Consider the following 16,163-nt stretch of genomic DNA (forward strand, 5'->3'; position numbering starts at 1 on the left):
TATGCACGGACCACTGTTTTGAATTTAGAAGTTTACAGTGAGCATTTAATAGTGAATAATATGTAATGTTTCTAATGAACCTAGATATGTTTCATCTTCCCAAAAGTTTTTTTTCCAGACAGACTTTTTCTTCATTTTATGTGGTCTTCAAATATGAAAGACAGAGAGATTTTGGCAAAAACTTGAAAATGAAAAAAAAAATGAAGTATGCCATTTGCAATAAAAATTTCATAAAATAGTTCATTTGTATTTAATGTTAATGGTTCAATGAATGTCAGGCTGAATGGTCGGCCCCCACACATTTTCACCTTACCAAATCTGGCCCTCTTTGCAAAAAGTTTGGACACCCCTGATCTATAGAGATGATAGAAGTGGATAATTCACTGTTTTTTCTCTGTGTTTACATTTTGTTTTGAACCAAGTCCATCTACTTCTTCATGACCTTTGAAACATGAAATAAAAGACTTAACTGCTGCACAATGTCAACATTTCAGCAGAGTGCATATCCCCACCAAGGCCAAACAATCTTACATGTCTGTCCGACTCTTAGAAAAAGATATATAGAAAAAAGGAAGTAGTAGTAGATTTTTTTACATCAAGATCCTTACATTATTTTTTGAGAAATTGACGAAAATGTTGCAAAATTCCCTAATGCTTGCAATGTTAAGTGACAAAAAAAAAAAATCCTGGATCGAACTCTTTAACCAGATCTGCCTCATAATTTAATGGGTTCAAATTTCTTTTCAAACAAACTATCAGACGCAGGTCTCCGTTTGTTACAGAATGATGCGTCTGTTCGCCCACAAATAATGTTTGGCTGAATACAGACACCAGCTTCAAGAGAGCGCAAACTTTTCATTGTAGGTGTTTTGAAATTGATTAGCTGCAGCTGATCCAGTCTGCTGAGGGTGATGTCCATCTGTTTGATAAGAAAATCAAAGTATTATACCAGGTCGAAAATGGAACTGGATATGTGAATCCATCCGAGATCCACAGCAGGAAAATCAGATACAAAAGCTCAACACCAATTTTTGCTTACTCAGACATGACTTCCAACTCTTAAAGCAAGGTCTGATATGTACAGACCACAGATACCACAGGAGGGTGATGCAGGTATCCCAACCATATAGGAAACTTCGACCCTCACCAGTTTGCTTATAAAGCAAACAGATCCATGGAGGATACCATCACTACAGCCCTCCACACTGCTCTGAGGCAGATATGAAGATATGAATATGAAGTGGGTGCACTTAATGAAAATTAACTGAAAACCATTTCACCTCCAAAGCTAAGCTTTTCCAATTCTCTCACTTAGTTTCAGTGTTTTAACTTAAAAACAAACCAAATGTTCCGAAGTGTAATCATTTAATATAAGGTCTTAAAGTACAAAATTACAGGTTTTTCAGAGACTTTTCTGTGATGGTCTGTTTTATTAATTGGCCATAAGAATTAGCCCATTATAAATCTAACCACTCATGTTTAATGGCTAATAACTTAGGGGAATGAAATAGTCTGCAACAATATTTTCACTTTAATTGTCTGAAAGGCAAACTTTTTAAATGCTTCACTTACACACACTCTGCTCATTAGTCCACACAGATGTGATTTGAAGGATATAAAGAAGTAGAAAAGAATAAAAGTAGGGAGCTGGCTGATGCAAAAATGCACCCTGACTTGACACCAGCAATTTAGACACAAGGCCAAACAGCATGTTACGTTGGGATTCACATTTCCTTTAAGACCCAAAATAAAGACTTACAAAAGTGATCGTGGTTATCTTTAAAGCTCAGCCCTACGGATAATATACTCCGATAACACAAAACAAGGTGGATGCGTATATGTACCACCCTTTAGAAACCACCAGAGGGTGCTAAAGGTATCACACCCATCTGGTAATTTCATACCCCAAAACAAGAAATGCATTCCCAACTCTCGTTTAGTTTAACTACTGGTAATGTAAGCTGTTATGTAAACCTGTCGGCTCCTTTTTCTAGTACAGCCGTCATAATGACAAGATTTACAGCTTTTCGAGGCAGTAGTATGTTGTGCTTTGTTTTAAACCTTTATTTTTGCCCTGTACGTAAATGAAACGTGAAACGTATTTTTTTTTCATTTGTTTGCATGGTTGTTTGGTAGCCCTGCTCAGTCTGTGTTTTGCAGAATATAGAATGAACAACACCATGGGTGCCATTCAGCAGGGACCAAAAATCTAGAGACTTGCTATAAAAAAAAAAGTGACCCTGGAGCTACTAATACATGAATAACAAATTTGTGACATTTTAAGAACAACTATTTGAATAAACAAAATTAATATTCAGAGCAGCGTCCCTACTGTAACAATAAACATGTCACAGTGTTTCGTGTAGGGTTGTTTTTCACAGATTAGACAGCATTTACAGACCAAAGAAAACAACATCTCTAAAGAAGAGATAAGACAAAATAGGATTATAACAACTGAGAAAGTTACAATCAGACAGAAACCAGTACTTTTCTGGTACAAGGATCTTTGTAATATCTGTATGATAAAAGAACAACGAAAGAACAAGAAGCCTTGTACAAACGCTGCATGGTGGTTTAACCAAGTAAGCAATTTTCAATCAGACAAAATAAAAATTAATCCTTGAAGGTATTACTTGCACTTGTGTGTTATCAGAGTTGTAATTGTGTACAGTTGATAGCATTCCTGTTTGCATGGACTGATAACCTTTACTGTTTGATGTTTTATCAGGTGGCATTGCTCCCTGATTCATTCAGTGACTGAACTAATTAATTTTCCTTCACATTCAGAACTCCATTATTCTCCCACCAGTGAGGCTGTCATTACATTTTTTGTGAAGCTTTTGTCTCTTCATTTTTCTCACAGGCCTTTTATCTCGGCTGGGTCGCAGTGGAGAGAAGCCCTATGCTCCACTGAATCTGTTAGCAGACTTTGCGGGAGGCGGTCTGACTTGTGCCCTGGGGATAGTTCTCGCACTGCTGGAGAGGACAAAGTCAGGGAAAGGACAGATCATCGATGCTAGCATGGTAGGTATATTGTCAGACTCCAATAAATGTGTACTGTTGCGCTGAGTCAGCCAAAGCGGTCAGTATGACACAGAGCATCAGCTGCTCCACAGAATGCGTAAACAGAAGCGCAAACAGATTTTTTTTTTCCATTTTCATAAATATGCATATGAGTATTTTTTCCACCAGAGTCAACAAAAACCAAGCTCAAGCAAATGACAATGGAGATGCTCTGTACAAACTGCAGCCAGACACTGCTGTAGGGAGCTCCAGAAAACAAATCGTATGCGAGGGCGGCCGTGTTGCTGTATTGTTGCAGGTTCCAGTGAGTGGATGATATACGAACCAGACTGTGTTAAGACTTATCAAACATCACAAAGCAATTTATGCTCAGAGGCAAAGGAAAGGAAAAATCTTTGCTTAGAGCCAAAGATTTTACAAGTCAGGTAAGCAGCAGAACTAATTTTCTCCTTCTACAAACTACACGACAGTTTATTCCGTATTACAGTGGGGTACCTTTCCAGGTAATGGTGCACTGCACCGTGAAAAACTGTGACTCACGATCCACTTAAAGTAGGATAAATGATCACTTGCTGACGGCCCTTGGCGAAGTTATTTTAACAACACATCAAAGTCTCTGAATCCTGCTGTGCCTGACATCCACTGGCTGTAAAGGAGTGAGGAGGTTACAAAGCAGAACCAATCTAATGAGCTCCTTAAGGAGGTGCATTTGTTTTTTTTAATATGACAACCCCACAAATCTTCATGGGATCTATTTTAAACAAACATATGGATGTACTATATGTAGAACATTCAGTTGTGTAAATTTATTTTACTCTGAATACGGTATTTGTGCAAAATTCAGTTTTTAGATCATGAAAATGCAGTGGACACTGCAGTGATTTAGTATGTCACCTACATAAAGTTAAGGGTCTCCCGACTCTTCCAGGATTACACTGGACTTAACTTAATTAATATGAGCAAAGCAGGAGAAGCAGTCAGCAGGTTCCAATTCAGTATTTAATCTCTTGCTTGTATTCAGGTGTAAGAGGATACAGCTGAGTGGTTATTGACTGGTCATAGTTGACTGGTGATCCATTCAAATCACTCAGGACCAAAGGACAAAGGGAACCAGCTGAAGGGCAAACACTAAAAGCATTGATGTCAGCTGCCAAATTTGCACACCTGTGCTCCAGCAGAGCCTCAAAAGACATCTTTTTTCCATCTTATATTTTATTTCAGTTTCCAGCCGTCTTGACATTTATCCAGTTACAGTTAGGTGTTGACCCTCATCTTCATCTCATAAAGAGGTTTCAACACAAAGTTTTGATACACTCTATAGACTTACTGTAGCCTTCAAAGATGTCTGGAATTAGACAAAGACGGACAATGTCTGGATCTTTGGGAATATTGTGATAGGTCAGAGACAGGTTTTAAAAAGTGAGCTGAGTTGACCTCAACAATTCCCATAATGTCTTTAAAATACCCCCATCTTTCAAGTTCTATAACTCCAATCATAAAGCAGGTCTAGGTTATCAGGTTTAGGTTTAAACATCTATAGATGTTTTTCATTTTTTAATAAATATTTAACATAATTACTGGTATTTTTTCTTCAATACAATTTACGGTAATTATTCGATCATGAGAAACGTTATTCAATCCAGTTACAGTGCAGTCCCTTGCACCTGCAGAGCAGCTCCACACTCAACTCCTATTACAGCCTCTAAGAGTCTCGCGTTTTATCTGCAAGACTCACATTTTAAATTATATCAGATTTCCATAGTCAGAAAAATTAAAAGTGTGCATCCTAGTCATAGTTCAGTGATCAAATCCCAGCACATCTGACAGCTGAAGAGTCAATGATTTGATATACACGGATAAACATACATGGATGGATGCATGCCTGTCTCTGTATTTGCCCAGATACAGTTTGTGTGCATTGCATTTAGCTCTGTATATGAACAAAAAACATTGAATTTGTCCACAGGCTGCTGTGAAACAGTAGGTGATTTGAATATGTATGTGGATGCAGATCTTTGCTCCTGGAGTGTTGATATCTTTTTGAGTCGAAATGCACTCAGTGGCCACCTCATTAGGTACAAACCATTGCAATTCAATACAACAGCTCTGTGTTGTTGTTGATTTTCCATTTTTATTAATTGATGAGTTGTTGGGTCTGTCAAATATCAGAGAATAATGAAAAATGAACATCATAACTGAGTCCAAGATATGTGTTCAAACAACTTTTGTATAGAAGTTACACAAGTATAATGGTTTCCCTACCACTAAATAGCAACATAAAATATATTTTGGAGGAAACATTCTCACTGGCTGTATTCACTGAGGTATTCAGAGGTATTTTTGAATGAATGAAACACTTCATTTATCTAATCAGCAAAATTGTCATGAGACAGTGGGGTGGATAGTGGGCATACAAAGCACAAACAGAGGCCTGGGTTCATATCCAGAGTCCTGTCTGTGGTTCAGCTTACGCAACAAAAGCACTCTGGTTAAGGTTAGAGAAAGATCATGGTTTTGTTTAATGTAAATATACATGTCGTCTCTGAAGTCACTCACTCAGAACTTATTCTGTATTTAAACAGACCACAGTCTTTCCCTAACCGTAAAGGTTCTGTAAACGATCGGCAATACCACTAGATGTCGCGCTACTCCACCAGCATCGTCGGCCACATCCCCCCCTCCCTTCACGTTCCCAGTCAACAAGGTGTTACGAAGCCCAGTGAAACACACACACACACACACAACACACACACACACACACACACACACACACACACACACACACACACACTAACCAGTAAGACTGAATTAAGCTGCCCTGTGTACACGACAGCTAACAAAAACAATCCAATCGCAACCGTTAGCTCACGCTAGCAAGCCAGCTAGCGATAGCAACATTAGCCGAACACTTTAATAATATCTGTAACAGCGAGTTAGCTAATATTATTATGCTTTCTGTAGCCAGTCACTAATGAAAACAAACACGTTACATAATGTTGCCATCAAGTTACTTACGAATGGAGAAGAAAAGCCAGTTCTTCAGAGTCAAGGTCGAGCCCTTTAGCAGCTCGAAGGTTCTCCATCTTGGTTAAGCCAGACAGCTATTGGCTTCATGGTCGGACATTGATAGAAATATAGCCTTGGACTTGTTCACCGGTAAAGACACTGGTAGAGCCGGTAGAAACTTTAAATACTTCATGAATTTGAGCCAGTAATCCCACCGGTCAGTCCGCCTGTGCTCCAGTCTTGTCTCTTGCTTTGTCAGAGGCCTATTAGGGAAAAACATGGCTGCCTCCATGAGGGAAATCTTTGCAGGTACTTTCACCTGGGCATTGCTACCTGCGCTGTGCCACATCTTGTGCCGGCGGTCCCTGTCTTTATAAACGTGGGGAAGACCAACTTAACAAGAGGGACTGGCATGCACTGACATGCACACATACAATCCAAATCCCTAATATATTCAGTTAACTATGACAAAAGACTTGGAAAAGTAGCACATCCTCACTTTGTAGAAACAAAGTTCAAACAGATGTTTTGCTTGAAAATTGACTCAAATGATAAATCTACTATCAGAATAGTTGCCAATTAATTTTCTATTCATAGTTTAAGCTCTAATAGTCTTAATGCTCTAGAAAATTCCGTTCTCTAGATTAAGGATTCTAAGTAAATTGAACATATACTAACAAAATTAGTTGTTTTTGTTGTACAAGTACAGAGTCATCTCCAATATGCTTAGCAATGTCCATTTTTATATTGGGAACATATTCTTAATATTGTGATATTAATTTCAGTCAGATCACCCAACTACACTGGCAAGTGTAAAAAAAAAAAAAACCCATAAAAATTACCTTGAACATTCAGATAAGTTGTAGTAATTTACAATAAATGGTGCCTTGAAACTCAAATCTGCATTTAACTGAAAGTGTTGCGCCTTTAAAATAGGCAAAATAACAAGGGAAGAGGGATGAAACCATTACACGGTTCTCGTCTTCACTCGTATGTATTGAGTCGGGGATAAAAGAACATACAGTACAATCATATCTCACTATCAAGAGTCTCAAATACAAAAAAAATGGCATAACAATAGTCTGACGCTCGAGCGGGAAGATGACAGTAGCTAGCTTACACAGCAATAAAGTTAGCCTGAAACTCTTAAGCAAACAAATGTACACAAAAACTCACAACCTTTCTCTCAGAATAACAAGCAATGACAGATGAACAATTGATCAACCCATCGCTACATTTATAATGTTTGCTGTGTGGTAATTACCTTTAAAATAGGCAAAATAACAAGGGAAGAGGGATGAAACCATTACACGTTTCTCGTCTTCACTCGTATGTATTGAGTGGGGGAGAGAAGCGCAACTTCCCCCTACTGGAGCCTTAAGGCATTACTAATACATCGATACACAATCAATCTGGAATCTGTCAACTAATAACTTTAACAGCATAAACAAGATGCAAACGAAACTATGAACTATAAAAAAATACAAAACACAATATATATCTTAACTGTCAACTGAATTGAATTGTTTTTGAAAATCAAATAGTTTTTAAATCCTTAAGTACCACAAAAGCAAATCTTCACTGAGATGTTACAGAATCACAAGGTGCTGTTTGTCAGTGGAAAACCATGTAATTATGATGAGAGTGCCAACGCAGGGGCCAGATGCAATCACAGATAGAACACAATCTGTCTCAGGGCTGATGTGACATTCAATTTTCCCTTAAATGTGCTTTAAAGGTCTAATAATACCAGTTCAGCCCACTCAGTTTAAAGCATGTTATCTATCCTTTTGAGGATTGAGTGGGCTTGAGGCAATTCCGTCATGCTTTATTGGCGGAGGGCAAAGTAGATTACGAACTAAACAAGTCAAGACAACAAGCCTGAGTGAATTTAACACAGCTGAAAAGATTTGAATATAAAATATAAATTGAATATATACACCTTAAAAAAAAAAAAAAAAAAAATTCAACACATTCACAATGAATAACAGTTGTACCATTAGATTACATTAAGATGCAAGTTGCCAGTTTAACACAAGGCTGACAGACATATTTATATTTCACACTTTTAACAATTGAGAGGCAATTTACTGGGGCATTTAAAGTAGCTATAATCAATATTTACATGTATCAAATCCTACAGAGCATTATCACCAGAATCTTCCTCTTGGTTTTACAGAGTTGCAGCTCCTTGTTTAGCTGGCCCACCCACAACTTTACTTTTCTGGTCTCCTCTCATTGCTCTCACACGTTGTTTTTGGCTGCAGCTGTTCAGCTCTAAAGCTGGACAAAACCACTGTACACTACCCGCTCAGCACCAAACAGCAGACAGACACAAACTAGCTGGAGAACATTGTGGAGCATTTAGTGAGAGTGAATATTGGACTTACATTCACCACGTGGCCAGAAATACAGCTTCAAATGAGTGGTAATGTTGCACCTTAACTGCTAGTAGTGTAAATAATTTTTACACATAAGGTAAATATGTGACAAGTGACAAGTGTGTCCATGTGTAGCCCTGTGCATTGTCCTATTTTATAACTGATTTTGCTCGCAACGATTTGAAGTTGGAGACAGTAAAATTAAAGTGATGTAAGGTAGCAGCGGCCAGTGTTGCATGTTCAGTCCTCTAATTTACACAGAGAGACCAACAGCCTTCTCTCCTTGCCTGCTACTGAATGATCACATTAATTAATGTGAGCCACATTAATAAAGAGGGACGGCAAGCTACTTGAAAAATGCCTTTTTTTCTTATGAGGCATGCTTGCTAGTCACTGAAAAAAAAAGACATAACCACTCTTCAATACCCACTCTCTGTTTGTGGTCTCATATTTTTTGGTAACTCAAAACTACATGTAACACATTCAGAGAATCATCCCCAACTTTCAGTTATTGTTTTGTTAAGGTATTTACTTCATTCAGCAGCAGCAGCAGCAGCAGCTGTAATAGCTTGTGCACATGTGGAGACTCAAATACATTATGAGTATAGGCAGATGGTGGTTTATAAATTCAGCAGGACACCATATGTGCAGTATTTTCATTAGCTTTCCTGAAATACCCAATAATTACCACATGACATATGAATGCCATATGAAAAAGCTATATCCTTGAACTGACATACAGTATATAGCAGTGTACACAAAGGGTTGTTTGCAATTTTAATGAATTTAATGCACTCTGCATAAAGGAATAAGCGAATAGCTGAAAAGAACAGTTATGCCTCACACACCTTGGTGTGCTATGTAGTAGATTTGAGTTATTATGCATAGAAATAGAACATAATATAATATCATGCGATATAAAAAGCCTCTTATCTTGAGTTCTCCATTTCAGGTGGAAGGAGCTGCATATGTGGGTTCATTTGTATGGAAATCTCGTAGTATTGGTATGTGGGACCGCTCCAGAGGAGAGAACATGTTGGACAGCGGAGCGCCCTTCTACGATACCTACCAGACTTCAGATGGAAAGCACATGGCTGTGGGTGCCATAGAACCACAGTTCTACAGACAGCTACTTAAGGGTTCGTATGCAAATTGGAGGCATTTTTTATAGATGAAATAAACCTCTGAGATGGTGGTCACTCGTGTCGCACGTGTGCTGTTGACATGCCAACAACAACAGAACTCCAATTAAACTAATGCACGATGAGCTTGCTTCAAAAGATAATACAGTAATACAATACAAAATGTGTTAGTACAGTACATACAATACATGTATAGGACAGTGCTTGTCAACGCTGTCTTCTCTCACATCACATTTTCTGTCCTCGTCCTCTCTTGCTCACTTCCCTCACCTGATATCAGTTTTTCGATGTAGATGAATCAGAATGTGGCAAATTGCAGTCTGAGCTCAAGTAACTGAGTGTTTTGTTCAGTTTTAGATGGAGATTTTGGTTGAATTTGGAATGAGAAAGCTATTTGTGAAATTTGAAAGATGTGATCAGTGAATGCATTTTGTGTCAAAGCAATGAAAAGTTATACACAGAGTCCCCACTGACTGTTGTGCTGACTGTGTGAATACTTTTGAAAAAGTGAACTCACTATACAGAAACGTGTGTAAAAAAAAAAAAAGAATAAATTATGTCAAACGAGAGCAGCTTTCTTTGCAATTTAAATAATTTAACACATCAGATATAAATGAACAAATTACCTTTCAAGTGAAATACCTTGTGACCGAGTTGGAGCTCCATAAAGATCAACAGGCTATTGTGATCGAACACTGCTCTAACATGTTAAACATTTCCCTGTTTTGCATAATTTTGCTTTGCTCATGTTTTTCCACGAGGTTAAATGTAAGTCTTTTCTTCCCCATAGGCTTACAGTTGGACGCTGAAGAGTTGCCTCCTCAGATGAGCTTCAGTGATTGGCCAGAGCTGAGACGGATGTTCACAGAGCGTTTTGCTTCAAAGACCCAGGCAGATTGGTCGAGGATTTTTGATGGGACCGATGCCTGCGTTACACCTGTGTTGTCTTTCGACCAGGTGAGCTCCCACCCACATAACCAGGAAAGAGCTTCTTTCATGAAGGACTCCAACGGGGAGGAAAGCCCCCGGCCTGCCCCGGTTCTCTCTCGGACTCCTGCTGAGCCGTGCCTCACCTCTGACCCAGTTATTGGAGAACACACGGTCAAGGTCCTCGAGGAGTACGGCTTTACATCGTCAGAGATAAACCAGATGCTAGCAGCAGGGGTCGTAGAGTGTAATGCTGCCAAGGCAAAACTGTAGAGGAGAACAATTCAGCAGTTTTAAAATCCACGGCTGCACCATCGTTTAGTTAAGGATGGATCAAACTGAACTTTGACTTTGAAGACCTGCCATCTAAATCATGTCTAACACAACTGTTCAAGAATCAAATGATAAGGGAAAATGAAAAGGAAAAATTTCTTTTCTTTTCATGACCAAGACATTCGAGCTGAGTATTTATGTAGTTTGAAAGCTTGAGAAATCTCTCCATCTCACCCATTTGCATCAATCCTCTCAGGCTACTGCAACGCATGTTTTCTAGTATAAGCAGAGTTTACATATCCCACACACCTCTAGTGTAGGCGTGCCTGGATTGGACAAGGTGAAAGGCCATCCTGTGGGCTCTCATGGTACATGGTTACAGCTCGGAATAAATAAAAATAAAATTAAGTCAGAATTACCAAAATAATAATAAATAAATAGACCAGGACGTCTTAGTTTGACATTTTCATACCTTAAGTCCACTGATTGCACATACAACTGTTAGCTATGGCAGCTGGAGAGCTCTGAACATGAAAGTATCAAGTTTTGCAAAAACTAAAATGGCCTTTAAAAAAAGTCATAATTTTTAATTGCCTAATTCATTCACCCAATTTATAGAGCTTATCTGTGTCTAGGTTATATTATTTTAATAATTATTTCAGTTGGAGTTTACTCCTGGGAGGTACGGTGAAGAAATGATAAAAATACTACTGGTTTTCCATCATACGTTCATACTTTAGCCAATATAATTGTGTATGTTGTATTCTATATGCTATTAAAAACGTCTTGGTGCAGAAACATGTTTGAGGCTGTATTTTAACATTCAAACTTTTTATTTCCTTTATCTTTCTCTATGATAACTGCTATCCTTTTGCCCTCTTTTTTTTCTTCATTTTTTCTGTTAATGCTGTGACAGTAGAATAATGATTTTATCCGTAGCACAGCAGGTTGACTTTGACAGCCTGATTAACAGGTAGTTTTTATGTGCTGTTCATGAGCAATCACGTTTCATAGTCATTTGTTTGTTCTGACAGATCAGAACCTGGAAGAAAATATGTAAATGAGAGCAACTTAATCATTAATTTCGCTGCGTTAAGTTAAGGTGATCAAAGAGAGAAGGAGACAGAACAAGGCTCTCGCTTCTATTTCCTCCTCCACACTAACTACAAACACACAAAAATAATTCTGCTGTATGTGTCAAGACAGAGGCAGAATTAAATTAAATGCATCATAAATAAATTTAAATCAATTGTCAACAGAAATTAGCATTAACAAGTTAGGTTCACACACTGATTTGAAAAATAATCATTATCATAATAAACTTTATTTCTAAAGCATCCAACTTAGCAGTTGCAAGGTGCTTCGCATGGGAAAATCAAGATAACAGAATTCAGCAAAGTTAACATTAAATACAATCAGGCAACTAAAAGTGAAGAGAATGAAAATGAATAAAATACCCAACAATGAATAAGATAAAGATTAAAGGGTGAGAGCAAATAGAACAGATAAAACCTATTAGATCATTAAGTAAAACAAACAGGTGACATTAACAAAAGGCTTTTAAATCAGCTCAGCTCAGTTGTCAATAATTACAGGCATTTATTTACATTCACAAGTAAAGTTCAAGCTTCAGAGATCAGAGTTACTCTGGCAGAAGATTCATGTCTCAATGTGTATGTTTACACTTATGATGACATAAGCTAAAATGACGCTAGACGTCTCACGCAGCCACGACAAAGTCGAAACACGGTGGAGCCAGTGGATTTTGCAGTTTGGGTTTTTTTATTATTAAAAAGAAAACTTCTCGGGGGGGGGGGGGGGGGGGGGGGACTAGATTGTTAGCGATTTTTTAATTTGTTTACTCATCAATAACAGTGTGCAGTAGTTGTTCCATCACTTCATTGCAGCCCAGTGGTGCTGCCAAATTTAGAGTTGAAATGATTGGTTTTAAATGATTAAATGCCCCATGGGGCAGCAGCCCAGTGATAATTAATGAACTTCATTCATAAACACCTGCAGAACATCCATGCTTAAGCTGGACAGCACTGCACTGCTATTATTGAAACACTAAATTAGCCATCGCCACAGGAGCTACAAGTAAATTCAAGTCTGGATTCATAAATATTTTAGGTTTCCATGTTATTTGTTCCGGGGGGTCATTGGTTTTTCTTCTGCACTACCTATCTCTTGTACAGGTCAGTGCTGGTCATGAGGGTTTTATCCACATGGAACTTTGACAATTTGCAAAGAAAGAACAGTCGTTGCTGGAGCTTTTTTGCAAAGCATCATTGAGTTAGGGTTAAGTTCAATATGTTCTCACTGAAGCGGCTACGGTACTTGTATGTTTTAACAACTTATGCCACTTGTCCCTTGATGGTAGTGCTCTTAGAGCAGAGGGCTTTTGTCTAAAGTCAGTGAGCATGTCCTTGGTCTTTGAGGTGTTTAGATGCAAGAATGCCCTATCACACAAAGTCATCTACCACATATCTGTGGTCATTATCATCATCAGCATGGAGGAGGCTGACAATAAGCAAATCTTAAAATATGTCTTTTGGCATCAGTATAAGGAGTAGAGAGGTGAGAAAATACACCCTTGATGAGACCCTGTGGATGATGACATCTCCTCATACAAGCAACCGTTCACCCCTAACTATCTGCGTTCTGTCAAAAGTCTATAATGTTAAAATCAAAGCAAGCATGTCTACTAAAATGTAGGGTTGAACCGTATTAAGATTTGCTGGTTTTTTTGGAGCTTTTTCTCTCATAACACTCCATAAGGAGGTCAGGGCAACTGACCTTAAGTCATTCAACACTTGTGGGTGATGATGTTCAGCTACCGGGACAACTGTAGACTGTTTCCAAATTCTTAGCATTTCTTTTTAGGACATGACTTGGAAGAAAGTGTCTCATCAAAAAATTGAAATGTAGGTTTGAAATGAGCGCAAAACATTTCAATTTTAAGGCAGCAGAGAGCAGAAATGTGAAAAGGTTTAAAAGGTCAGTTCATTCAAAACACACAAAAAAGAAAACCTCTCTCTCTTGCCCTTGGTGGCATCTACCCAGACTGTATTCAGATTTCTTAACCGTGGTTTTGTGCTATCTGTCTCTGAGTCGAGGTTAGTGGAATTGTCATGTTCAAATCAGTTCAAAAGTGGCATTTGAAAAACTTAGCATCAACATATCTTTTCAAGGACAAGATGGTAATCACTACACTTCACTGTGAATCATTAGAACTAATTATAATAAATAAATAAGAAATCTTCCTAATGGAATCTGTTGACAGCATATATGGATAAATTAATTAATTCAAAAGAACGCCTTGTGGCAAAAAATTAGCTTCTGGGCCCCTATTAACCCTTCGTTCTTCCTCTTCTTTGAGTGTCCCCACAGCTCGTTGTCTGTGTTGGTGTATTACCTGGTGCCAGAGTCGCTGTGTTAATTTGCTTACACAAATTAACTGAAAACTGAAATAATTAAGGTTATCCTGTGAAGTTTTTTGTTTTTTGCAAACCAATGATTGTGACCAATCAACAGGCATGGTGTGTATATTTGAGACCTTGTTGACTCCAATGAAAAATTTTAATTTCATAGGACTTATGTAATTTCAGACAAGTGATGTTGTGATATACTGGTATTGACAAGAACTGTGATATTTAAAAAATGATTTATTATTATTGATATTGTGTTAGTAATACAAATATGATAGCGATTGAAAGCAACATTTTGTGGTTTTACGGGGAGTAGAGTTGAAACTTATAAACTATTTCCTTTATTGATAATTAAAAAATACACTTGTAACTCCATCTCATTAAACAGTAAGAGGCACCACCTAGTGTCACAATCAGGTACTACAACAAACTACAAAAAACATTTTCTCATCTCTGTCAGTTAATATATTTTCTATCAATTAAATTATCAAAGGCAATTCAATGATTATCAGTTAATCATATACATCCCTAATAAGGACTTACATGCTAGAACTATTCCTTGGCTGCAGTCAGTATACATCACTGTGCCTGATTCTACCTTTGCACAGAACCAGGCTAGCTCTTCTTATCATGCTTCCAGTCTTAATGCTAAGCTAAGCTAACTGTCTCCAGGTGCCAATTTTAGTGGACGTGTGACTGCTTTCAATATTCTGAACTAACTCTTGGAGAGAAAGCTGAAATGTCAAAGCTATTTCTTTAAGGTCAGTGATACTAGAAAGCTGAAGTTAGCCTATGTCATGTTCTGTTGTCATGTGTCTCTAATATGCCAGCCCCATATTTTTTTGTGTGTCCACATACTATTTTAAATTGATGATGTGTGAGCCATATTATTATGTTTGTTTTTGTTTTTTTGTGACGTTGTGACTTGCACTGTAAGGATGGGGTATTCGTTGTTCCCAGCATGGTCACAGGTTGCTTGTTAGTAAGTAACCTACAGTGGTCTACAATGGTTTTTCTCAGAGTGTGAAGATGTGTGTCATGTCACACATTGCTGAAGATTACATAATTATTTTCAACCTTTTAACGCCAGGCTGTCTCCTATCAATCTTACATCAATACAGTTGTTGGCTTTAGTCCTACTATTACATACATCTGTTGAAGTATAAGACTTTAAGGCACGCAAGTATGTGAGGAATGTCTGTGCTGTGATTCCAAACATCTGACTCTCACCTTGCCAGGCCAAACACAAGGGCATACGCCATAAGATTAGTGCTTGCCTCAAACACAGTTTAACGTATATTTAAGCTGAATTGTACAGTTTTGATCTCCATTGTGCAGTCGGTGTTCAGTGAGCATATGGAGGAGACATGAAAAGTATTTGAAGCTCTTAAGCCCTAACATGTCACCACACATTCTATCATAAGTAGCTAGATTATAGACTTAATTGCACATGTGGGGTGGTGTTTTTGAATGTGATTATGGAAATGCATTTAACTGGAGCCCAATTTTGACTAGGAGCTGCTTATTAGCATTGGTAGCATTCTAGCAACAGCCCATTTGTCATTTTAATTGCTGCTTTTAAGTGATAGACTAAACTGTGAACACAATTACTGCAGTGAGAAGATGTTTATTACAGCGTCTAAGGTTGCAGCTAATGATTATTTTCACTATCTATTATTTTCATGAGGAGTCAGTGAATTGTTTGGCCTATAAAATGTCACAAAAATAGCCACAAATGTCCATTTTAATTTCCCACAGCTCCCGTATTTCTTATCAGATCATCAGAAGGATATTCACTTTACTCTACACAACAAAGAAAAGTTTCAATTCCTCACATTCAAAAACATTAATCAAGAAATGTTTGGCATTTTTGCTAAAAGACTGAAACAGTTATAACTATTGTCAAACTTGATTAGATTTCTGGTGATCTACTGATCAGATCATGAACTCAGTCTTTCAGCTCTATTAAAGCCTGTCTGATA

At 37.8% G+C, this 16,163-nt stretch overlaps 1 protein-coding gene across 1 annotated transcript in view; it reads left to right on the forward strand.

Moving 5' to 3' along the window:
- The window catches only part of amacr (alpha-methylacyl-CoA racemase), a 36,861-nt gene extending 25,316 nt beyond the window's left edge, over window positions 1–11,545 (forward strand). Inside the window, exons 4-6 of the mRNA XM_056404113.1 lie at window positions 2,864–3,024; window positions 9,364–9,550; window positions 10,344–11,545. Coding sequence (XP_056260088.1) covers window positions 2,864–3,024; window positions 9,364–9,550; window positions 10,344–10,753 — 758 coding nt within the window. The 3' untranslated portion in view covers window positions 10,754–11,545. The remainder of the gene's footprint in view (window positions 1–2,863; window positions 3,025–9,363; window positions 9,551–10,343) is intronic.
- The last annotated feature ends 4,618 nt before the right edge of the window (window positions 11,546–16,163 follow it).

Source organism: Seriola aureovittata, chromosome 18, assembly GCF_021018895.1.
Source record: "Seriola aureovittata isolate HTS-2021-v1 ecotype China chromosome 18, ASM2101889v1, whole genome shotgun sequence".
NCBI classification, from domain to species: domain Eukaryota; kingdom Metazoa; phylum Chordata; class Actinopteri; order Carangiformes; family Carangidae; genus Seriola; species Seriola aureovittata.